Genomic DNA, 27,456 nt, shown 5'->3' on the forward strand with positions numbered 1-27,456 from the left:
TTAAGAGTCAGTTATGGGCTTTTCCTATTCACAGCCATGCTGCCTGGCATGCTGCCTGGCATTCATATACACAGTAGCAGATGTAGCCACAAGGGAAATGGTGGGAAGATTTCTTAAGATCTTTGGACCCTGCAAACCCCTGCTGTTTTAATTTGGAGCCAATCTGCTGGAGGAAAAGGAAAGAGATCCCGATATATTAAATCCCTCTGTGATGTATTACATGTGCCATTGTTTCAATATGAGCAGTCCATTCTAGCTTTCTGGGAAAGCTCTGACAGCACTGCTTCTGAAAGTGTGACAGGTACAGCAGAAGAGAGTAAGAGGTTAGACAGATACAAAGAAGACAAAAAAAAAAAGACATGGAGAGTCGGAACAGACAAGGGGTCCACAGATGAATGGAGAATGGCCGAGTAAGAAAGAGTGTGAGGAAGAGATGGGTAGACAATGGATGCCATGGGTGTTGAAGCAAAGAGAAAGGAGATGATGTTGGGAATGAGATGCAAATAAGAGAGCCAGGAGGGATAAAAAGGAAGTAAAGCCGGCGAAGGAGCATGAGCTGAAAATATAAGAAGATGGATAGGGAACAAATAATGGGGAGAAGAAAGTGATCACAGAGGGAAAAGAGCAACAATGGGCAAGAGTGAGAGTCAACATACAGTAAGAAGTAGAGACAATCAAATAAAACAGATTCATCATTTGAAAATGTACTTTTTATCATGTGGCGTTGAATTAATTTCACTCTAAGGATAGGCGGATACAGTAGCACAATGGAAAGGAAATAGAAACTAAATCAGGAAGAGAACTTTAATCCCGAAATGTACAGAGATAAATATCAAAGGGACTACATGCTGAAAGCATTGGGACAGTTATTAAAGGCATGAAGGAAGATAGATGCACCAAAAATGGGAGAAATAGCACGTTTGACAATTTCTCTTTCCGAACATCACAGGAAGAGAGGGATGGGTGGAAATGCATTTTTATTCTATGGCGATTGCCAAGTCACTACAAAATGAAATTACATTGACAGTTGAAAACAGTTTAAGACATCTGAAGGACTTAGAAAAACAGAAGGAACAGAAACTCCCTCGCTCTGATTTGAACATGCACTGTCTCAAACATGGTGATTCCCAGCCACTGGAAAGCATGTAATGTCTCATATTTAGTTAGACACTTCTATCTGCTAGCTTTTGCCTCCACTTGTATATTTAAGGCAGCTGCTGTTTGCAGAGGAGCAAGAATAAAGTGCTATCTATAGCTCGGCTCTTGCCATGGGCAAGAATAAAATATGGATGTGTCTCCCCATGCTGCGCCAGCTGAACATTGCAGGCCAAACTCTGACCTCCATCTGCTCCAGACAGGCTGAAGCTCCTGACTGACAATCACAAATACACCCAGGTCATGAGGTTTAACAATGAAATCCTCATACAAGACATTCATCCGTTGGGACAGTGTGGGAGACGGTGACTCCATGAATTATTCTGTACATTTTTAATAACTAACAATGACGAGCAGTCTATTCCTGGCAGGAAACACCTACTTTGAAGTCTGTAGACAATATTATGCGCAATATGACCGCAAGGCATATTAGCCGATGAAGATGATGTGTAAATGGCGAAAGCATACAAAACATTTTTTTTTTATATTTGCCATGATTTTTCCACAATGAAAAAAAAAATAAAAAATGCACGAGGCCTGATTTCTTCAATCTGATGTCTTAAATCAGGAGTTAAATGGCTTTGTAACTGGTCGGGTACAATCTGAAAACATTGCATGCAACATCTATTGCATACAGACACTTTTCCCACACACATGCAGGCCTTTTCTGTATGCTTAGTTACAGAAACAAAGACAGAGAGAAGAAGGTTATCCTCCACAGTGACGTCCTTTGACAACCAATCGAACCATTACCGGGATGCATTGTTGACCATGTTTCAGATCTTATCGTAGAAAGCAAGGCAGAAACGCAGTTAACGATGCAGCCTCTGGATGGTTGACCATGTTTCATGTCCATTTTTAAAAGATCTTAAAATAAGCTCTTTGAAAATCAAATTAATTAACTCTAAAAACTGTCAAATGATGAGAGCTGAAACTGAACATTGGTTGTTTTCTTGAGCTCCTTTTCCATGATCAGCACCAAGATTTTTTTCATACGTGTGAATCATGGTAGGGTATGATAATCATAAACTTTGGTGAGTCACCCTCCTCACACATTTCCCAGAGCTCACTCTGACCTAATGGGCTCTGCATAGATGGCAAAAAAAAATCCAGCTGTGCCCTGGGGAACCCCTCAGATGGCAGCTGACAAAAATGGCAGGTATTTAGCCATTTATTTCCCATTTCCGAAGCAAATTCTTTCAGTGTTTCATTGGAGTGCTCTACTAGTCTATTAGATTGTGAAAGGTAAGAAGGGGTGCTCTCCCTTGGAGCTTTGATGAGAGTGTAAAACCCATTAAATGTGGTTCTGCTCAGTATTTTCTTCTATACCTGACTGAAAACATTGAGCATGAATGCAGCAAATTTCTTAACTGGAACCTTACTGAAAGAGTAGGCTTCCACATAATGTGTGGCATATAGCAATTTGAGTGTAAACACTGGATTGTGACATTCCCTCGCCTTTCTTCCATCTCTCTCTAAGTGCAGCTGTATGGAGCGCTTGAACATCTCTAGCCAAGGACTGAGTGGACAGGTGGGATAGACTCATGCCCGAAAGCCATTCCTCCACAGCACAATGCTTCTCCATCCTGTGTGCTGGGGCTCTGTGGGAGACATCCTTTGATCTAGCTTAACTTCTGACACCACATGTAAAGATCGGTTAAGTGGTGACGCATTTATGATCATCCAACAAATACTTTTGTTTTTTTTTCAATTCATTATGCATTGTTTCAGGCTAATGCGTAAATACTTGCCATACATCAGATCGAGGCTAGTAGCATCACATGAAGGAGTTGTGTTGTCAAGCTAAACAATAGGGCTGTACCCAAATCACACATGTGTGGGCCACTGTTTTAACCTTCACAATAAAAGCCATGCCACATACACTGGAAAACTGCTTCCTAGAGGGAACTTAAAAGTAACTCACAGTCTTCACTAAGCAACTCTACAAAATAACTTACACAACCAATGAGTTTATGGTTAAATTGTTTACAAAAGCCTGACATTATTCATATCCCCCTGACATTGATTGTTATTGATTATTATCACTCCCAAATGCACCTTGGATGTTCTTATAAGTATTGTGGATACTGTCAGCGTCAGTCGTTTCCTATAACTCCTATTGTAGTTGTACAGTATCTTATTCTAATGCAAGGTATCTAAAAGGGGTGTGTACTCTATTTGTTTTTTTCTGGCTTTTGGAGATTTTGGAGGTAATGAGTATGACCAAGGATGTAGAATTAAAATATGTAAATGCATCCCTACTTTCTGCTTGAAAATGTTTCACATTTAAACAGGGATTTTTTTGGATATGCTTAATTGATGTGTGATTGGGATTTTCTTTGAACGATCATTGTGACTCTTCTAAGGCTTGACTGCACAATGTGAAAACTATATTAAACTTTTGACAGATTCCAAAGAGAACAATAACTGTTAAAAAATACAATAAAAATATTTCCAGATCTTGCTACAGTGTTACTGGGAACATTTCCCGGCAATGTAGGAGCAGAAATGAAGCAGAAAAGACATTATGCAAATATAATTACGTTAGGGTGCCAATTTATCACACACAAGATGATTCATCACACCCAGAAACAATTCAGTTAATTTAACACGCTGCAAGCAACAGTATTTTTCAGACAATTAAGTATTGACCAAAGGCAAGCTGAGGAGAACAGCTGCAGTTTGGATTCTACCCTGAACAACCCCAAAAAATGGAAGGATGGCGTGGCAATATAAGGCACGCATATATTCAACCTGTACATTGTTTATGTATTTTTTTCAGTTTTATGATGGTATTATCTGATTTGTTAAAATCAACAGTAGATACAAATGTCATTGTTTGCTTTTTGTTCCTCATGTTTTATTCTGAATTACAGAAAGACCCCAATAAAAAAATTTCGGGGTCCAAGCACGGTGGTCCCTATTAGTCTATTTTTATTATTTCACCATGTCTTTAAACAGTGTGAAAGAGCAGAATAATCATTTTAATGAACTCTTTGAAAAACAAGGAGCACAGGACCAGTGAGTGATATATTGACCATTACATGTGGGTGAGCAGCCGACACCATAATTTCAAAACAGCCTCATAAAGATGGCTCACGAGTTGGCGATCGACCCACATAATATTGATCTTGCGTGGCCTTGGTGCATACAAACTCATTTCTACTGGGATGCCTTGTTTTTCTCCCTCTCTGACAAAAGCTTCACCTTAGATCGGAATACTAAGGCTTCAGTTCTTAATGAGTCACTAAACCTGGACTTTTTATTTTTCTCTCTTTATTTTATTCTAGTCTTTTCTGCTGCAAACCATCTCATCAGCTGCTGTGCTGTGCATAGAGGGCTCTACTCATTGTGCTCCTTTGAACTTCCTGACAAACACAACACACTAGAGATTGCCGAGGCCATGATTGATGAAACTGACACCGTCTGTTTTCACACTGAAGTGGGTACAGGCAAGAATTGTGATGATAAACTGCTTAAAAAATGCCACATTAATTGGATTTATTAGCCGAGTTAATCTCTAGGAAAACATTCTAACGCAGAGCCTACATGCTCGATCTCGATCACGCTGCGTTGTTTGTGCACACTCGTACATATGCTGCCCATGTGTATCTTTAAATCGTCTTATTCATCTCACTAAATTGCCCTCATTGACAACACACAACTTAAATGCTTTCCGCAGATGAGGCAAAAGGAAGAATGGGAAGTCTTTGTAATGAACTCCCCTCTATTTATCATGGGGAACGATGACAAGCTTGATTCAGTATTAATCAAAACATTACCCTGAGCTAGCTTGAGTGCGCCAAGCTGGCAGCCATTTCTCATCAATGATGTCACATTAGCGATCTGAAGCTTGACACTGGATTATTACTCTCCGGTCTTGAGTTCAATTAGAGCTCAGTAAACACTTGATAAGCTTGGTAATGACAGTGGTCTTGGGGATGATATAACAATCGTCTTTCTTTTTTTATTTTATTCTTTCAATTCACTACATCATTACCACTGTAGATCGAGAGTAGTCAACTTTTTTTTTTTGTCTTTCATCGTAGCTATGTCTGCAAAGACACACAGAGATAGGTCATTTGATGATTCCTCTTTCCTCTCGGCTATGACCTTATTCTCCCCAAGTCTTGGATGCCACTGACATCTTTGCTCTGGTTTTGTTGTTTAACAGAATTTAGGCAAAATTGTAGAAGTCGTTCCCTCCCCTGCTCCTTAGTGGTAGAAAAAATGGGGAAAAAACAAAAAAACAACAACATGCAGTCCCACTGTAGTTGTTGGAGTCAGGAGGGAAATGTGTGCTTTTTGTTCAGCTTGTGTCGAGTGGCTCCACAAAGGGAGGGGAAAACCCACTGTAATAGCATTGGATCTTTGTCAAACTGTATTTCTCTCTTTTGTCTATTTTGAAGCAATGTTTAGTTGCATGTTTACTCCCTCAAGGTTGTAAAATCTATCTTACAGCAGGATCTCAGTGGGTTATATGTGGGGCTCTAGGCGTTATCTGTGTTTACAACATAAAATAAATACTCAGTAATTGCATTCAGAGGTCTTTACAAATCATTTTACTGAAAGGAATATGACGCACAACAGGAAAGCCTTTTGGGATATTGAAATGCTTAACTATAGCAGAAATTCTTAATTTACTAGCTATGCTTTTTTTCATTAGCTACAGTATGCCCCTAAAGCCTTTTTATAGCAACCCTTGTGCTTTCAAAGGAACGATCATAATGCTGCAATATAATCTATGGCCATTTGTTGGATCAGTTAGTTCAACTCATCAGTTATATCTATTCAAGGGGGGGAAAAGCAGTTATCACTTAATGCTTTGACCAACTCATTTTTACATATTAAAAGTATAATACTTAATTACCAGTGTTGCACTTGACTGCTGGAGATAGCTTAGCTTAAGACTCTTCAGAAGTTATCTTTTGTATAATACGTGTGGTTCTCAACCCACCGAGATCTACAAGCACCAGGTAGTACAAGCTTTATCTTTATTTATGCATCATGATGCAGATGCAAAATGCAGACAGTCTGCGAAGTTCTCACATAGAGCTTTAAGTCAATGTTGTTCTTCCAGTTGGTGTGTTCAATCAGAGGGTACCGTAGCCTTGTTTGCCATCTTCATCACTATCAAATAAGTGAGAAACACTAGTGTCAGCAGGAGAGGAAAAGCATTTGTGTCAGTTGTCAAAGATGAACTCGACACCTCGCCTTGGAATGTGTGTTCGACAGATCTGATGAGAGTCATTCTACATGGGAATTGGATGGATTGCTCTTTATCAATGTGAGAACCGGTTCGATGGCCCCGGCCCAGACACTCTTAGCACTGTGTTGGCAGAGCTGTGAGTGTGAAGTGCTGGCCAATCACGTTTTAAGTAGTTGTTCAACTGTTCTATGCACTATTGTATTTGGCTTCGCAGTGAAACGATACTATTTTTAGAAGATGTTTCAGCTCAGTACTTCACACTTTGAAACATTACATTAATACACAGATTATAAACTCACAGACTTGTTTGGACTCTAATGGGAAAACAAATGCAAGGTCTAGAAGAAAAAACAACAAAAACATGAAATGATCTATTAATGCCTAATAAATAAACCATGCACATGGTGCAGCCAGCCCCCCATGAAATAATGTATAAATAATAATAATGTGCTTTTACAGTTGACAGTGATGAACTACAATACAGTCTCTTTATTTTCCTCCAGACAGACATGTTGAGTCTTAGGCCTGGAGCCATATAACCCCACAGAGAGGGTGACTTGTCTACCAAGAATAATACAATAGTAGCATTAGTTGTAAACCATCTGCCATTGGATCTGGTCCCCGCCGCTGTGAATTGGTCTGTGATTTCTGGGACAAGAGACACTGTTACATTTCTTACATGTTTGTCAAAATCGGTTTTCAGTGAAGTGAAAATTCCATGCAGTTCTAAACGACGTCCAATTTTATCCATCAAATTTGTACAGTTCATCTAGGAGACCCTGGAGACTCTAGAGCATACAAACCAAACGTTATACAAATATGCATGTAAAAGCTCACCATCATGAATTTTCAGTGAAGAATTATTAATTGCTTTGGGCAAATATCCATCAAACTTTATTTCTAGGATTTTATTAAAGGAAATAAACAACAGAAGTTGACAAGTAAGTGGGCCATGTGACCAAATGCTTGATTATTGCTCACAATAGAGTATTTTGTTATTTACTGTGGTGGTTATGGCTCGCAAAACACTATAATAGCAATGTGACCCCAATATTTGTGAGTGTATAAACCAGAAATGACATTTGTACTATCTGAAACAGGAGCATGATCTCTGGTGGTAATTACTATATTCTCAGTTTATTAAGGTAAAATCGAGGATACATTTATCAGGGTCTGCAAGGACATAAAGAACCTCTCCATAAAATATTTTTATAGCGGCCATACAGAAGGAAATAAAATATTACTGACTCGATTTTTGAAAGTGGTGGATACCTGAACTCTGCATATTCAGTGTTTTCTCTTTTTCTTACCTAAAATGTTGCCACACCCTCAGGACAGGTAACGCATGAACAACAATGTGCCAACAGTTGCTGTGAGAGGTACAGTGTCCTATTCTATTAATCGTTTGAGTTCACAGGCAGACAACAAAACTCACTGCAGTTAAGATGTCCCTCTTTTTTAATTTTCTATATCTTCACAAAATGTATATTTGTATGTTAAAATGTACCTGTATTGGCAGCAAGAAGTGACATCAGCTTTATGTGTCAATCCCAGACTTGACCACCAAATGGCAACCTCTAAAAAACTTGAGCAATCCAAGTAGATAAGAAACTAGTATTACACATACTGATGACATGTGTTGTTAGAGGTAGTGCTAGTTACTGTAAGTGTTCAAAATCTACTTTATGAGACATTGTGCTTCAGACCAACGATCATGAGGATTAAGCAGTTACCAGCATCTGCTGACTCGGAGAGTATTGCTGAAAACAACAATTCACACACAACAGCTTTCTTTAAACATATAAATTAAATTAGATATTCAGGGCAAGGTTAATATATAGTGTATGTATGTATGTATTAGGTAAGTCAATGTCGTCGGTGTTACTGGTGTTCGGGCATACACAGATACATTACTTGCCCATATCATCAAATAAAACAACTCTAATTTTCTAAAATACTACAGACGGTGAACACTACAATTGTAAACTAAAAGTGTCTGCTCCGTACAGCAGCAGAGTGGTACTACAGAGTAGCACGAGTCAGAATTCAGTTACCAGGTGATGAGAGTAAGGGAAGTTGACTGCAGACGATGGGGGAAGAGTTGGTGTTTGAGTGAAAAGCAAAAGCAGTTTCTGGGCAATTTTTCGGACCCAATGCTACCAGGGTACCTGCTAATAGGGCAGCCTGCCAATGTCAAAAAATGTTGTGCTAAAGTTTTATAATGAAACAAAAATATGTTACACTTCCAAATGGGTGGGATGGCCGGCCGTCTTCTGGCGCAATTCCCACACAGCCCTGCGCAGCAACCGGCTCTAGTTGGGCTCAGAAAGTGAATGTGGCTCGCTGCTCGGCTGTCAGCTTACAGCAGCCTTTGCCCGGACATTTCCGCCTCCCGGGGACGTGTGAAGATCACGCTGCGCCCTCTCATTCTCAGGAAGTCATGGAGTCTGACTGTCCAGGGCGGACTGTCCTCAGTGACGGTCCATTGTCGGCAACGCACCCGATTCGTCTTGGAACACAAACCTCGTTTCGTTTACCATGCTTTGTGAGTGTGTTGTTTTAGCCGTTAATTATAAATTATGGGCCTATAACATTGGATTATATTTATTGACACATTCATTTGTTCATCACTTTAATATTGCGGCTGTTAAAGGTGGAGCTAATTCTAACTACTTCATATTCTTAATAATTAGGCTATGATACTTAATACATCATAGTTGATTGGTTGATTTATATTTTGCATTAAGAATCTGAACCTGCTAAGTAGTGTAACTAATATTGTAAAATAATGGAGTGAAGTTAAACGTAGAATATTTCCCTTTGAGATGTAGTGGAGTAGAAATATAAAGTTACACAAAATGTAAATATTCAAGTAAAGCAAAAGTGCCTCTAAAGTGTATTTAAGTACTTGAGTAGCCTAAGTGTACTTAGTTACATTCAGCCACTGGTAGAGCACAGACTTGTTTACAAGAGCACAATGTTCTTCATAGCCCTTAATGTTGCTCTCAAAGTGAGCTAGATTGATGCATTTAAGCTAAACATATAAAAGATGTTCTTAAGGGGGAACCAGACCCCCCCCCCCCCCTCCCCCCAATAGGAAGCATTGCTTGTAAGTATGACTCCGAGCACATATGTATAATTTGCTCTTCTGACAACGAAGGCGTCACACGTAGGTCGGCAGCAGAAGATGCAGCTCACTGCTGTGCACCGTAAACTGAGAGCGAGAGGTATCTGCGATGATGGCGGTCTGATGCTGATAACCGGTCCCTGAGCTCTCATCACAGAACATGATTTTCAGAGTGCCGCTAAGGTTTTTCTGCACCTGATTTACACTTTCCACGCTGCCCAAATGCATTCCCAAAGCCATGGGAATTGCTGAATAATGAAATTGACAGGCCTCATTTGTTTGGTTGTCTGTTTAACAAAAGCCAATGCCATGCACAACCCTGTGAGGCACAGCCATAATCCCTGGGGATAATACAATTGAGTTCAGTTGAAAGGGGTTATCTGTCAGCAAGGACAGACAGATAAAGGATGACTGGTATTTGGAGACTTTTCGGATGCCGAGCAGCGTAGAACAGGTGGGACAGGATTTAATCGCCCCTGTATTCAAATGTCGCCGCTTTATGCAACGTACAGATGGGAAGGAAGAGGCATCAAATTAAATGGTTTGTGTGATTATCTTTTATGACATTTTCAGAAGGATGTGTCAAGAGCTGTATTTGATTAAAAAAAAAATCATCATAACCTGATTTGACACAAAACTTGCCACATTTATACAGAGTAAGTGTCCCTAGTGTGATGCAATGCACTTTATATTGCCCACATAACATAGAATTTGACCCTGGAATCTTATGTTACACATGACTCATGTCTCTTGGTTAAATTGTATGCGTCTCATAATTAATAAAAGTACATTTAGTCTTTGCTTGGTTCTCTTCTCAGAGCCATTTGGACTGTCACCTTTTTGTTCTCTTGTAATAATGGCATCATTTGGTGATTTGCCCAAGAGACAGGCTCATACTGCATGAGCCTTGACTTCTCTAACCTCTGCCTCACTTCTCTTTTCCCAACATGTTGTCTTTCCACTTGGGAACAGAGCAGAAATTAACCTCTATCCCTTCACCTTGTAGCATCATTTTCTGTTTCATTTTTAAATAAGGGCTGAACATATGATATCCAAGCCTTAAGGTTTTATCATGGTTGAAATGCAAATTACATTTTTAGAATAATTTTCAGCTGTGGTCCAGGTCAGGGACTAGGGCTATGTTAACTTAAGGGTTGTTTGGAAATGAAAATAGTAATAATTAAAAAAAAGTTACACTTCTTATTTAATATTTTATATGTTGTTATCCTCCATCCAAATATTGTTAATATTTATATATGTTGTTGAGCTATAAGTAACTACTCTCTTTCAGTATCTCATACATGGATCAGCACTGTGCCTAAACAATGTGAAATAATGTTGCTTGAACAAAATACAATATTTTGTGGTTATCATTTTTAGCCTATTTTCAGAAAGGAAGCACCCAGTCAGACGTAAAAAAAGAAGCTTGTGCGAATCCGGTTATGTTAGGTGATGAATACTATGGGAGCGAGAGGGCATTTCCACAAACTTCTCCCATGCATAATTCAGTAATACATGAATAACCACGGCACCCTCCAACTCAGTCAGCAACCTTCAATTATTAAAGTTGTGCTTTGCAGAGGAGCACCCCAAGTTCAAACGGATACGATGTGAACAAACGCTACGTTGCCAGAGATTACAATGTTTAGAGAAGTTGTTTGGGATCTCTACAGCAGCATCACCTCCACTATTGTTACTAATGGCTGAATAGAATGCGTGCCCTCGCTTGAACTACAAACCCCTGACTATGTTTAGCAAGGGTCAACGGGCCACCCGCTGACCCACCTCTGCATCTAAATCGACCAGACCGATGGCCCCTGTCACTTGACCTTTAGACATTGCATTAAATTACATGAAACTGCATGACACACACAGAGCCGCATGGCTATGTTAACTGAGTGGGTATGGGTTCACTGTTGATGTGGTTTGAGACGGAAAAAATACAGTTGATACTCGAGGAATACAGAATTCTTATCATTACCAGCATGATGTGATGGCGTGAGTCATAGAAACCTGCTAAATTTTGACTAAATGTAACCAGGACATGCTGTCCTATCGAGAACATGGTCGGGCTGGCCAGAGCCAAAGTGAACTGTCCAGGCTCGGCCATCTGGGGAGCTGGCACCGAGCTTCTCCACGGATGTACAAATCATGCGCTCAGGACTACCACTGAGCACAACAGATTGTCTGTGACAACTCAAATTATTTTAGTGCACGCTGCTCTTAGTTGAATGATAGAGACAAAACCATCATCGTGCCGTTAATCTCAAAGCAATCACATAATCAATCTCCATTATGGACTGAGCTATTGTTTCCATCGTACTAAATTGTTTTTCAAGGGAAAGGTGTGTAACCTACCTCGTTTTTCAAAATTATGCTTAATCTCGTTTTCCTTGCACATGATGTCTGCGTGCCCTCCAATGCCGATGTTAACGCCGTAGTCCTCCTGGGCCTTGCCATCACTCAGCTTGGTGTGGAGCTGGTTGGGCGTGGAGTTAAGCGAGTGTCCACCCGGGTCGTCCTCGTCACAGTCGTAATCATCGAGAATGGGGGTTTCCCGAATGGGCATGCCGATGACCGAGCTCCCGTGCTGGTGTGTGCTCCGGGAGCCCCGGTAGCTGTCGCGGCCCTGGGGTCCGAGCAGAACGGAGGGAATGTAGTGGATCTCGTGGGTGGCCTCGGTGCTGGCACTCTTCTGGGGGATGCGTCGGCGCTTGCACCATCGGTGACGGGTGTACAGGACGAGGGTGAAGAGGAGAATTAGGAGGAGGAGGGCGATGAGGCCTCCCTGAATGAAAGCGAGAGAAAAGAAAGAAAGAGAATGTGAGGGAAGTACACAAGGACGACAACTCTGATGTTCACACTTAATTGGTAATGCTGATATTCTATGTACTACGCAACAAAAGACGCATTTAGTACACCTGTAATGAAAATCGCTGCTTCACTTTCGCTTGCAATGGCTTGAATGGCAATTAGCACCATTTGCCACATATTGAATGAAGTCTGGCAATCACCACTTCATTGAGTGAGCTCTCAAAACAACACGAAGTAGCTAACAAGAGACTAACTAATTTGTGCTTCAGCTACAGACAAGTGCACTGGTCAATTCACAGCCAATTATTTGATATATAAAAAAGGAAAAAGTCTCTAAAATGAGGTCACCCTCGTAGATGCGTCCTCAGAGAGCAGATGTTTTCAAAGTCTGACACTGTGTGCAACACCTGAAACTACATTTAGGGGCACGCAGGTGTCATGACACAATAAATATCTCTATACATGTGTATTTTAAATTTACATTTATTTTGGACAGCCCCAAATTTGCATGGAAAATGTTCGGATAGGAATGAATTTTCACTCCGATAAAATATTTTGACACATTGTCCGTGACTGTGAGTGATCCAAATTACAATAATTTACAGTTGTTTTCAGAGCACCGGGATGCACCCGTCCCTTTCACGTCACACAGTACCTTTGCCTCTCCTCGCTCCCTCCACTCACCCCCTTGTCACAACATGTCCCATTTTTAGCAGAATGGTGCGTGATGATTTAGTTGCTTGAAATGCAATTTCTCAGTACATGTTTGTGTTATTTTGTGGAGCCCCGTCAGAAGACAGAGGAAGCTGGTGAGGATCAGAAGTTATTCTGGTAATATTTTGGGAAAGACAGACAAACAATGAAACGCGGGGCACCGCCTGCAGCAATGATGACATGAGCAACTAATTAGAAGGAAGGAAGGATGCAGAAGATGCACTAATTCAAATTTCTGTACAGCACAAAATCACCACTTTGCAAGCATATTGTGCACTTTTGAAGACATACAGTAGTTACCTGCAGACATTTACATACTTATATTTACATGTACAGGAGTTAAGTATAACCTTATATTAAAATGCAGCCCAACTTCAACCACAAAATCAAAAACTACGACCTAAACAAATCCCCACAGAGTTAAATAAGCACTTTTCAAAAATAATTTGAGACCATATGATTCACAAATGATAAATGTACTCCATGGCTACCAGTAGGAATGTATGCTATTGTATCCATTCCCTATCTACATAGTTTCTACAGCACATAGATATGTGGCAGAAATCATTTTCTTTGTTGCAGTGCTGCATCTGGACTCCTCTCGTCTGAGTGTCACACACATACCAACGCACCAGGGATGTTAGCCTGTTTTGCCCTCCCTTTCATCCTCTTTCTGTGGCCCTGTAAATTCACCAAGCAGCATCACATGTCTCCACGGTTCATTCAATATCTCACAAACACAGAAACATCAAACACCCTAACATGCATGGCGCGGCTGGTTGATGAAAGTAAATCCATATGCACAGAAAGAATGGTGGGGAAAAGGGGAGGGCGCGACTTTTTCTTTGATTTTTTTTTCCCCACGACATCCTATAGGTGAGTTTTTGACTCATCAAGCCAATGCAACCTAAAGGCTACATATATATATATATATATACACACACACACACACACACACACACACACACACACACACACACACACACACACACACACACACGTGATGTCAGAGAGAAAATGCAGGTTCAGCACTTTTGCAAGCATATATTTAAAGGTGTGGTGACACTCACAAATTGACACACATGCACACACGGATGCCCATGTGCACAAGCGTCAGCCGCAGAAGCGAAGAACGCAGGGAACACGTGTGCAAACGCAGACCCGCACACTAAATCCAGACAGAATAATAAATAAAATCCACAAGAGATCATTCATCACAACATTTAAAATTCCATCTTCATGTGGGAAAAACAAACCCCTTTGAAATTATAACTCATGCACTGCTGGGTGTCCATAAATCAAAGTACGCTGAGAGGAGAGGCAGCCCAGGGAGGACTAGCACCACGGACAAACTTGTTCATTAATCTCCAATAGGATGGCAGCTTTGCAGAAATGCAGTCCCGCAGACTCCCCTTCGTGTGAACTTCTACATTAATTCACCCTGAAAAATGGCAAAAAACTCATGAAAGCTTATGTTTCATTTTAGCAGCAGAGTGATAATGGAGTGACATTGTAAGGCTCTGCAGCACCACTCAAGGAAACTGCAATGAAAAAAATAAATAAATAAATAAAAATTGTTGTTGCAAATATAGCAATTATCCGTTCAAAACGCAAGACAGAAATATTGCCCGTAGCTCGGTGATGTATTTATTCATCTCGACACTGCTGTAACACGTCAGGAGATTGTCAATGGAATGAATTGTCCATTTGTCATGGAAACTTTGAATAATGACACCTTTTACAATTACACCATGCACTGGTAGGACATATTGACATTTAAACCTTAATCACCCTCCTCGTATTTAAATATTAATACTGCAGACTTATCACGCAACTACCATTACAACGCAGACAGAATCTAAAAACTTGACAAAGTTCAAGCACTCCTACTAAAAAACTATATATACCACATGTCAGTTTTTGTTTTTTTTCCATCTCTGTTAATTTGACTCTGTCGCATCAGTGCCCTTAAGATGCTCTCATATTCCCTTTCCTGTATCATCTCACAATGTTTTCCTCCGCACTTCCCACCGTTCTCACTTTTTGTTCTCTCTCCTTCTCGATTACAGCGCGTCAGTCTGTCTCCATTTCCCTTCATGTTTGATCACATCTTTCTTCCACTCTTCAGTACAACAACCATATAAATTCACACTGGCAGATGTAGCCATGAGGGAAAATGGGTTTTCTGTTCATCTTCAGACCCTACAAATCCCTGCTGCTTTAGTCCTAAGTGACTTCACGGGGAGGAGATTGGCTGGAAACCCCATAATTCAACTCTTTTCTGTGTTATAGGTTTACTTCAGTCCGTGATTATTTTTTCCCCAATCATGCTCCCATTTCCCATCTTTGCGTGTTATTCTTTACTTTTTGCCTTTAGTTCTCCTATCTGTGCCCTTCTCCCATTAGCCTTCTCTTGTAAATTTCATTTTCTTGCTGTGCCTGCTTTTTACATTTCACTCCCTATCCACCCATTCCCCCTTTTTCCTCTCCACTCTGGATCATGTTGTCTCTTTTCTCCCCTGCCAGGCTCACTTGCAATGGTTTCATCCCTTCTCATTTTTTTTTTTTTTCATCCTCAGTCTTTTAAAGATTAAATGTAGAATTTGGTACCTGCACTGAACTATTCAACACTTTCCCTAACATGTTTTTCAACAGATATAATGGCTGCAAGGTCCTCCGATTAAGCTATTACCTTGCTTCAGCCATGACAGTCATCTTCAAATGAAGGACAGAGAAGGACAAAGGCAGGTTTGTGCTTTTTTGTTGGTGCATATAATACCTACCAGTGAAATTCAAAATTATATGGGTTGAGTGCACAAACCTAAGTATGAACCTGCAAGCATAAAGCTCTGCATAAAAAAAAAAAATCTCCTTTGGGTGAGAAAGATAAATCAGTACCATACATTAGCAAATATGAGCACAGACTCTTCCCATTCAAAAGACATTTGACTAAAACATCCACCACTATGTGAAGGCAATGAACAGCATTTGTTCAGATGCTTGGCTTAGACAACAATGTAATTAACATGGCTGTTTTAGAAACACAGTTTATATGTTTAAATGAGAGGGAAATTAATTAACCACAATCTTTGGAAAGGTTAGGAAAGTTGTTGGCAGTTAAGATTTAAACATACACCTCGAATTAAGATAATGCTCCACTAGCTGCCCACTAACTGTGATGGACCGGGTTATCTAGTCACCCAAAACCACATTTGATTGGATAAATGTATGCTTTAAAAGGTCAAGATGAGTCATCGAGACTAGATTTGTGTTTTTCAGGAAGAGAAAAGAAGAGGATATTGTTGCAAGAATACAAATAAAATGTTACATATTCAGCACATCACAAGAGATAAAAGAACAATTAACACACAGACAGGATCAGAACCTGGACAATGTTTCTGACAATAAATCAAAGACAGTTTATCAAAGTTATCATGAGGTCAACTCACCAACATGCATGGCAAATTATCGATTGCCTAAATATCCTTTTAGGCACAGTAAAGCAAACCACTGAGTTGCAGTGCAGCACTGTTTTTAGTCGTCAGGTAATAGTGAACATATACAGAACTTCACTACAGAAACATGTTTCTAAGTCTTTAGAATAAGCCATGCATAACTGGGAAAATTCCAGGTGTCAGTCAAAGACTCTTAGTGGATAAAGGGTTTACTTACTCCGAACTTTCAAGTGTAGTTTCCTGATCAGTAGTGAATTAAGGTGTTTGTTTTGTTTTTTGTTAAAGGGATAGTTTGGATTAGAAATGGGGTTGTATTATGAGGTACTTATCCATGGCCAGTGTTACCTACAGAAGATGACGGTCGGCACGCCCCCATTTTGGAGACGCAGACAGGAGTATCAACATGTGAGCACGGCTGCTGCAAAACATATTTTGGCCACCGAAAAGAAAAAAAAAAATTATATATATATATATATATATATATATATATATATATATCTGTTGAAGAGTACCCTATATATAGAATATTTTCACAGCTTTATCTTTCCGTCAGAGAGCCCATTCCGACAAGGAACTGAGGGTGAAACTTATCTATGCTCTCTTCACACCCACCAGGCTCCATTCACAAAAACGGTATAGATCAATGTCACATTCAGTTCAGTCTTGTACATACAGCATACACTGATATTATTTTTTTTTAAGGTGGGCCTTTCTTTAAGGCTGCTAAAGCATTTGATGCTGCCCCCATCCACAGCAGTGCATTGCTTTGCTGCCTTGCTGTAACGTCTGACTGCTTCTCCAAACTGGGGATGTACTGTAAGTAATACTCTGACTATGGATAAGTACCTCATACAACCTCACTCAAAATAAGTCAAACTATTCATTTAAAAGCAAATAACACATATTTATAATACTATACTATTTTATAATACTACTATAATAATACTTTTAAATTACTTTTGTTTAAGCTAAAGCCGGGTCGTCTTGCATGTAATATGGTCAACATTTACTTATATGGTCAACATTTACTTTTGCAACATCTGGCAAAGATGTAGCAACATCTTGAGTGTGTTTAGTTGTTTTGCTCTGGCATTCTTTCTGCATAATTTCTGCTGTTGTGTCTAATCTCTGAAATGTGACTCTAATTCTGATGGCATTGCTTCTGTTGAGGACAGAAATAGCACTGTCACCATGGATCTCTCACATGTGTCACCTCTCTTTGGCACATTCATAGAAAATAGCGTATGTCTAGGCAGATGCTTTGCCACATTTTATATTCAAAACAGAAGTGTTAAGTCAAATGCAGCGACGTTAATTGTAAATATCACCATTCTGTGTTAAAAAAAAAGATGTGATAACAGCTTAATCATGCATCTGGTTATTCACGAACAAGATGAAATAGTGTGTATTCAGTTAGTTACCCATATATGAACTAAAATGCATCTTCTTTTTAATGCACATAAACTATGTATTGGGATGAAACATAACATCACGGTTATCACTAAAGAGTATCTAAAGTAAATATCAAAAAATGAACCAAAATGTAATTGTGTAAAACAATGGTGTTTCTATTATCGACCACAGTATCAAAATCGTGTTGTTTCTTTCTTCTCTTCCTTCTTGTTACATGTTTCAGAGACAGTAAACAATACGTGGCCTGAGTGGAAAGTGGTTCTAAAGATGTAAACACACACATTGTATACAGTTAATTGATTAAAGCACATATTGAATCAAACCCTCAAACCACGTCAAACTCTTCAAAAGTGAGGAAGTTTGATGATCAATTATATCGCCTTTTATATGTACTTTGGCACAACTGGCTCTCTTATGATCCTATTAAGCGTCTTTGTGCGTCGAAACAACGAGACTCAGAGCAAACACATCCAACACATGCTCTTTGGTTAAGCCACCATCTGTGCGCAGTGGAGGCAGCGGCTCACTAAACCCTAGTATCCATCTCCTTCCTGTTCCAAGGGGAGATTGGACTAGAGCAATCTTTAGGGTATTGTTCAAAGCAAATCCTACTGTGAAATAGTCACATGCTGAATTCAGAAAGTCAAGCGGACACAAAAATAGCAGATGACGTGCATGTGTTACCACGACAAGCCACAGATGACATGCCGAGAACAATTGGATACTCGTGCAAGCTAGCGCAGCGAAACACACACGGTCACACACACACACAAACACACACACACACACACCCTTAACGCCCTGTTTCTGTGTTCATGCCACCGTGTGTCAGGCAGCAACAACATCCTCTACCGCTCTCTGCAACTTTTTTTTCTGTCACCGTCTTTTATTTGTCAGCCACCCACTCTTTGTTACACTGCCCCCCCCCCCCCCCCCCCCCCCTCCCTCTCAGTGTTGTGTCGGTTTCTCCCATCTCTCTCTCTCCCAGCAGGAAGTTAAAGTGGCATGTGCCCTAGCATCTGCTCTCCATTCTCTATGTCCAACTAGAAGTCACAGCGGGAATGACAGGACTTGGCTCTCTGGTTAATGCTTCTTCTCGGCTAATTCACCTTGGAGAAACCATGGCTGTCCATTACCTGGGCACTCAGAGAAATAACATCTAGTCTCAGGGACACAATACAGACTGTTATTAGTAGCAAAACTAGCATTAGCTTCATAACTAACTCATTTACTCTGTGAGTCTTAGTGGCAGTTTTGATGTACAACAATGTCTACAAACACTAAACCAGGATCATGTGTGCTCTTGGTAATTACAGTGTTTGTTCGGTTGTTGACACATTTAATATAGAAAACAGACTTGTCATGTTAAATCTTGATTGATAATGTAAAGTTTGTGTATGTCAGAGAAATAATCTATTCTGAAATGACTGGAAATCTTTTTTCACAAGTCCACAGCCCTGGCTATGTAAATCACTAGAGAAATTACACTGACGAAAAGCCCGTACCTAATCATAAAATCTGATTACACTGTGATTGAAAACTGAATGAAAATCTCCCACAGCTTAACTGGAAAGCACTAGGTCGACCTTTCCATTTTGTTCCCCTCGCTATGGGAACTAATACATGTTTCCATCATCCACTCCCCATTCCCTTTTCCATCGCCTTGAGTCCCATCCCTTCATTAATCCACCTCTATGCTCCCCTTTTACATGCCATGATGCTCTACCCCACACAGGGAAAAGATTTGAGGGCAGATAATGCTGTCTTGAGCCCTGGCCGTGTGAATTATAACAGAGAATTAGGGCTGATTTGCTGGTGTGGTGCAGCTGCCCACCCAATATCTCCCTCCCAGAATTTTTCTGGCTTTAGCCCATGCCCTACACCCACCACTTTCCTCCACCAGCCAGACTAACAATAAGTCTGTCTAGGCCTGTACAGAAGGATGAAGTCTGCATCTGTAGATTACAGAGATAAACGACATCTCAGTTCTGTTAGGGGAGTTCGTCATGCAATGCCTTTTTCATATTTTTTTTAAAAAGGAACTGATTTAAAAGCCTGTCTTGACAGGCCATGCCCCTTATTTAGCAATGCCAAACATCCAAAAAGGCACTATAAATTTCATGAGTGGGGGTATACACTCTATTACATTGTACAAAATCAGTGTGAGTGCAAACTTCAGAAGCTTCAATATGTATTTGCATGTTGCTTGCTATTGTCTGTATGCTGTAACATACATTGACTATAGTAGTAACTGCATCAAATTATTTTAGTCAGGAAAATAACAGAAACCAGACCAAAAATTGTTTGTATTTGTTATTAAAAAATAAATGTTATCCTCCAGAATTGGGTAGTGTGACTAATTGAAACGTTACTGTTATACAGTCTGTGGAATAACAGAAACAGTACGTTTTGAGAACAAGAAAGGAATAAAAGTGTTTTTTTTTTCCCCCAAAGTGGAAAAAAAGGGACCTCTACACTATCTCTTATGGGAAGCAAGCCTGATAGAGAACGTCAGTATTTACTAAAATCTACGGGGGCATTCAGTTAAACATTTCCCATTATACCACCCAATGGGCATTTCAAAGTATAATCAGACATACATTTGTTTTGGCCGTCCCTGAGAACAAAAACTCTTATCTTTGGTTTCAATTGCCCTAGTTTGTTTGTTGTACCGATGCGTACGGCTCAAGGTAAATTAGGCTTTTCAAACTTCTATATTTATATATATTTGGTGGACGTTAGTATTTTTGGCATATTCATACTTACAAAATCTGTCTATGACTTTTATTTGATGTAATTACAATTCAGAAATAGTAGGGAAGACATTGTGTGTGTGTGTGTGTGTGTGTGTGTGTGTGTGTGTGTGTGTGTGTGTGTGTGTGTGTGTGTGTGTGTGTGTGAGCAAAACATAAATTATAGATGATTGAATGCATCAGCTGCAACCCAAGGAAAAAACATTTAGCATTTTAAAACCACATACATGGTGAAAAAATGTCTCTGCATTAGATACTGGCTAGCATTTGTTTGTTTTTGTCCCACTACTGTAATAGAGCATGGGTATATTTCTCAGTATAATTACATCCCATGATGCTCACTGTTTGCATGGTAACCAAATATAATTGCCTGATGACCATGCACCACTGCTTGCTCATTACTGTGGCAAATTAGTACTGCTGGAAAAAAGGAGAATGCCCCCCACAGCCGAACAGCACCCCACCCACCCACACTACATTACGGCTCTTCCATTTGCTTTCATAAGAGATAAATTATATCTTCACACCGAGGCATTGTAAGCCAACTGTAAGCACACTGGCCCGCTTCGGTGACATTTCAGAGAAAGACATGTGATTAGAAAGGTAATGCCAATATTTGCAGTGGTGTCACTAGGGGCCAATACAGCCGTGCTACAGCTGTTGATAACAAGGCAATAAGAGGGCATGGACAATGAGGCCCTTGGGGTGACTTTGATTGAGAAAAGGGTAGGGCTGAGGACTGAAAGGGGCACGGAATGGATTTTTGCTTTTGTGAAGATACAGGCATCAGAGTGTGGACAATGGCGCATACTTGTAAAGAGCAGCATGTGGGAAAATAACGGTGGACACACATATGCAGTCATTTTGTTTTCCTATTTAGCTTGGAGGGGCATATTTAAAAAATAAAAAGGGTTTCAAGGCTTACGACTACTCAGAACTACTGTTCTTTTTGCCGAAAACTGAAAATGAATGACTTTGCTTTCCGTTAGAGAAAGAAATAGCCTTGCCTTTAAAGCATGCGAGCGCAGTGGTGCTATGTGTGATTATAGGTGTTTGTATGTGTTAGTGTGCGCTTGTGCGAACCGCTATCAGAGGCAGCTGGGGCCTCAGTCCTTGTTATATTCCCTGTCGTTTAGCTTGAAGTGAGGCCTTTATTTGTATCTGCAGCTGTCGGCCAAGTGTTGCCACAACAGCTTGTGTGAGTAGACCTGTCAGCGAGCGCCAGCAGCTGAAGGGGAGCATAGTCTTTGTCCATTCGTGCCAGATGCAATCAAAAACTGTCCCCTCCTGTTCTCCCGCTAAACCCCCCTATCCTTGGTCATTCGCATGCTCCTCATTTAACTACAATGTCTCCTCACTCCAATGGCAGCTCCACCCCACATATTTCCTGTTATTCAGTAGAGTGTTCCGACACGTACTTTTACCTAGGCCCGGGGTTAAAACATAGACGCCTGAAGGGAACATGTCAGTTTATATGTTCATAGATTTAGATCGCTTTCAAAATGAATGCTAATACCAGGTCTGCATAACTCTTCCGAGCCCAATTCAAACAGCGCAGACGTTTCCAATTGGTACTTGAGTCATCGATGGCTGCTAGCAAAACACATCTGCTATCATTAGTCCTCAGGGGAGGGATCTTAAGCAGCACATTAATGGGAAATGTCCCCAATACTTTAGTCACTGTGCTTCAAGGGGCCATTAAAAGAACAGTCAGAATTGGGATGAATCAATAGTGAGACAAAGAAGCAGATGAAGAGATGCGGGGGGAAAAAAAGCCATTGGTCTGCCAGCTTATGGCAGTTAGTATGGCAGAGCTTAGCGGTGCTATCTTTAGGGTTCATAGAGGTTAATGAGATATGCAGTGAAGATGGTCTAATTCCCAGCAGTAAATATATGTGAAGTCATCAACATACAAAGAAGTACCTCAACTGAACATACCGATTTGCTAGCAATTAAAACGTAATGTCTGAGTGAACAACACTTGCATAGTATTGCACAAGAGAGAGCCATGGAATGACTCTGTGAAAAGCCCCAACAAATGGTATGTAAAATAAGAAATACAACGATACAAAGTGGACATATTTATGTGCTTTATTTAACAGTCCTGAATGGTTTGAATTGAATTGTCACCATATAGAAACGTGTTCATTGTATTACACTTTAAATGTTGATATGCAGTAAGGATAAATTCAGATCTTGGTCAGGCTTATTTGCAGATGTTTTTAAAGTTCCCAGGGGTTGCATAGATATTTCTGCAGAGACCATATTACTAAATGTTCCATTTAATGATCTTCAAATCTACTGTTTTACCAAGAAATTGTTTCATTTTCCCTGAACAATACAATAATTGAGCAGGCTTTAATTTGAATCCACCCACCCACACACCAATAATGTAAGTCATTCCATGTACAGTACGCCATGTTTTAAGTGGATATGTAAAATTATTATTATTATTATTTTATAATACTATATCCTCTTTCCACAGTTATGCAACCAATTATGCTCTACCCATGCATGCATGCATACACACAAGCAGTCAAAAGTGCATGCATGAACAGTTATTCAATAATCTCCCTTCTGAACCACACTTTTCTTTTGTTCCCCGAACTCCTGGTCTCCATCGGTAACTGTTACCCAGGCAACAGAACAGACAGAGAGACGGTGGATGAATGGGCAGAAGAAAAAAAGGGGAAAAAAACCAAAAGATGGGAGGATGCAGCCTCTTCTACCGGAGTTTTGTCTCTATTAATAGCGTTCTCCCTTTTTCACTTGCACAGCCACTGGAAGTCTGAAGAGAACTAATTTGCTTTGGTCATGACTCTTGGGCAGCCGAACAAGTGCTCTATTACAATGGTTTGTCTTTTCAAGCATGCGCGTGCTGCGCATGTGAAGAAGGGACGGCCCTGTTTTGTATGTGGCGCACATCAGTATGTCTATACACATTCATGTCTGTGAATGTTCTCTGAAGAGATATTTGTTGAGAGGACTGTTTAAAGGTGCTAAATTGGAAATTCACAGCATATCTATTGCCTCCAGACAACCCTCAAAATGGTGACGGCTAAGCCCTTACCTATAACAACAGCAGAGCCACAGTGGCAGTTTAAGATCATCCTGACGTCACCCCTTGGTTTGTGGACTGCCGTTTTGAAGCCTCAAGTTCGGCGATTTTGGCCGTCGCCATCTTGGCTTTTTGCAACCAGTGAATGGAAGTTACCATATTTGGAATTTGGACGTAGAGACACCGTATATGACTCTTGTAGCAGCAGCGACTTGTCAACCGAAGTAAGCCCGCCCTAAAGCATACTCGACTTTATGGTTTATTTACTCAAAATGGGATCACAATTTACGAAGTGAACATCACGCTGTATTGAAGAAAATAGCGATATAGACCATAAACTCCTGTTTACCATGTTTACTGAGGTAATAATTCTAGTAAAAAGTAGGGTCATTTTCTCATAGACTTCCATACAATCAGACTCATTTTTTGCAACCAGATTAGTCGCCCCCTCATGGCCAGTAGAGAGAATGCAACTTTTAAGACACATCTGCATTGGCTTCACTCGTCAAAACCAGGAGGTTGCCACCTGGGTTCAACCTGCTACAAATCAAACAGTTACTGGAACATCCATAGCCTGCAGGGGGAGTTACAAAGTACAGCAGCTATTACTCTCTCGGGCAATAAGAAGCGACTTCAAAATACAATGCTACATCTATGTGCCATGCATACATTGTTTAATTTCCCTTAGATGGTGCAGGTTGGCAGCTGGTCTGACAATGTCCGAACAGACCCCCGTGCGGAGGAGAGTATACAGCCAAAGTATACCCAAATCACCACTTTAAGAATGTAAACTATTTTGACAAAGACAGTGTGTAAGCGAGCAAATTATAGTCCAAATTAATTACTGTTGTATGAAATACTTTGTTAAAAAGGTAAAGACAATGAATCAGGAAGCGATCCTTTCTGTGCTACACTCGTGTCACAACCAAAGCCTGGACCCAAGCCACCATGACAGCGGTACAGTCCTTGAAGCAGCAACACAGCACCTGACCATGTGTTCAGTACCCTGCAAAAATCCTGGAACAGAACGGCTATGAATGAGAACATGCAGGAAGCATGCCAGGGAGCTTCCGAGAAGAGCTGCTTGTACCATTCTCTCCCCTCTAAGTGAGAGACAGAGCCAGGGCAGAACACATAAAGAACACCTTGACCTACTGCATTCACACATGGTGTCACTCGCTGCAGAAGATTATAGTGAATTTAGAGGTCCGTAACCGGGCTCCTGTCCTCCTTGTGGCCTAATTAAAGGAAATTACACTTCTTATACTTGTCTCAAGTGTACTGAAGAGTTCAAATCCATGCTCTGAGCGAGGGGAAAATACAGGCATAGACAACCGTAAAAAACATGCACAGGTAAATGTGATTCATATATGATGGTAGTATGGTAGAACTGCATGCTACAGATCATCGATGAAAAGAGTCATCTTTGTTTTTACTTTAAAAAATAAAATAAATATAATTAGAATTTCCAGAGGAATTCAAAGGATGAACAGTGGCTATTCAAGAACCTGATGACTGAGCTGTACAGCAGACATGAAGTTATGAGGACAAAATTATGAAACACCATTTTACTTGTTTCCTAATTACATCCGCAGTATCATCCCCAACAGTATGCTATGACACTAATGGCTCTGGTTAAGAACAATTAGTAATGCGGTGAAGCAGGGCATTCATTGATTTAATGGACAAGTGGAAAAGGTGTCGACTAAATTGTTTGTGTGATGGGAGAGCAGTCAACATACCCTTTCATCTTTCAGGCAAGAGTATCAGTAGGAGAGGCTAAATTCAGTACAGTACCATACAGTAGTATGCAGATGTATCCTCAGACATTAACATAGTTTCTGCCACTACATAGTGAAGGCAGTGTCGAATTAACCAGGCCCAAAGAAGAAACCTGGAAATAGTAAATAAGTCGTATGTGTTCTCTTGACAGTTATTATTTGTTGTAGCTGTAAGGCAAGTTTTAATGTTACCCCAATGCTAGCATTTTCAGGGACATGCAAGGTAAAACAGTTTCAGGTGTGAGGACAAATTGTCTTTCAAACAAACCCCAATGACTTCCAGCCAGAACCAGAAGGAACTACACCCGGAACAGGGACATCAAAGCCCACTCCTGCAACTAGGCACATTTAGAGAGTCCCAGTGGATGAGAGGGTCACCCCAATGTGACTGCATGTTGTAAAAAGGGAGAACGCTAACTGCTGTTTTCCATGTGAGCATCTCATAGCAGGTTGAAGTAATTTGCCAATTCCTCTTCTAAATGTATAGTGGTACTAGAAAACATAAATGGCCACATTAGTGACCCGGATGCCTGGAGGAGTATAACTGGGAGGAACATCCTCTCTGTTGGTGCGTTGTTATTGAACATACTGTATGTGATGGTTGTGGATTGTCTATAATGAACACCATGCGAGGGGGTCAGAGCACTGGTATCGGCAGAAATGACAGAAAACAATAAACTAGTCTAAAACATGGACCGGAACATGGAGACCATTGGCGCTATATTCAATAGCTTTCCAGACTAACCGTGAAGGCAGTCACCATCTAAACTGTTCATCTCTACAAAGTTTCCTGTCCTATATCCAATGGATGGTTGGGATGATGCAATGCATTATGTGTTCTCCAATATAGCATGCATGCACTATAGGGTTTAGGCTTATATAGAACACATCTGCTAGCTCAGGTACCAGGGGAAATAAATTCAGGTTGTTCAAAAAAGTGGTGATCAGCGATGACCAGAGACGTATATTCATTCCGTTTGTTGTACAAATGTATCATCAATTGTTGTGGAACCCTTTAAAAAGGTCTTTTTTTCTAGCAGTTACAGCAGAGAAAGTTTGTGGAATGAGTTCATATACAATAGGTTGACTTTCAGAAGACCTCAATTGTCAGAAAGGGTATGGAGAACACTGGGGAACCCCCTTAAAACTAATAAATGAGCCCTCTGGACGGAAGGCAAGAGATTCATCAGTGGATTGAGCTCAGGGCCGCTCCCCTTGGCAGCATTCACTGGGGTAGGAGCAGAGCTTGAGGGAAAAGCTGAAGGACCTGGATATTGTTTAGTTGTTGCAGATTAACAGCCTCTTCAATGTAGTGTGAACTTGGGAACAGTGCTGTGCATTTTCTCTTGGCAGCCCGCAGCTGCAAAATAGCCAAAGACAGCTACATGTCTTCAAGGCTACGATGCCATGTTGGTTAAATGCCCAATACTTTAAATTAACACAAGTCTTTCACTGGCTGGGCAGAGTAGGACTTGGGCATTGTCTGAAGTGATGGGCGAGGCACAAAGATACATTGCTTCATTAGCTAAGTAAAGTGTAAGTGAAGTGTGTTAGTCTACTGTTGGTAGCAGTGGAGGAGGTGACCGTCTTCCACTCCCGAGTGTCCAAGGAAAAGAGTCCCTTATTTTCATTAAAGCTGACATTGACATTGTAAGACACCAAGTCTGAGAGACACCGCTGTCATACGAGACATGTGGAAACAGATGGCTAAATTATTGTTTTACTGATGGCAATATGCACCAGAGTCTGTTCCATTTTCATGTGACAACACATCAAATGATAAGTGTCTCATGACATGCTGCTGCGCTGCTGTGGCCATGTGTTTTAGACTTGAGGCACATCACCCCTTTAAGTCTGGGTCAGTTGGTAAACCACATGTTTCTTGCAGCAGGAAGATTGCGCTGACATGGCCTTAGCAATACCACAAATACAAATTTAAAAAAGCTTTACTCAAACAACCAGCATGGGAAAGCAAAT

At 40.5% G+C, this 27,456-nt stretch overlaps 1 protein-coding gene across 1 annotated transcript in view; it reads right to left on the reverse strand.

Annotated features, from left to right (window-relative positions):
• Nucleotides 1-27,456, reverse strand: part of LOC137869117 (astrotactin-2-like) — a 235,959-nt gene that overhangs the window by 156,800 nt on the left and 51,703 nt on the right. The window contains exon 3 of the mRNA XM_068706300.1: nt 11,850-12,279. Coding sequence (XP_068562401.1) covers nt 11,850-12,279 — 430 coding nt within the window. The remainder of the gene's footprint in view (nt 1-11,849; nt 12,280-27,456) is intronic.

The sequence above is a fragment of the Cebidichthys violaceus genome, unplaced genomic scaffold, assembly GCF_023349555.1.
Source record: "Cebidichthys violaceus isolate CVI_PGR_0920_01 unplaced genomic scaffold, fCebVio1.0.p SCAF_12, whole genome shotgun sequence".
Taxonomy (NCBI): Eukaryota; Metazoa; Chordata; class Actinopteri; order Perciformes; family Stichaeidae; genus Cebidichthys; species Cebidichthys violaceus.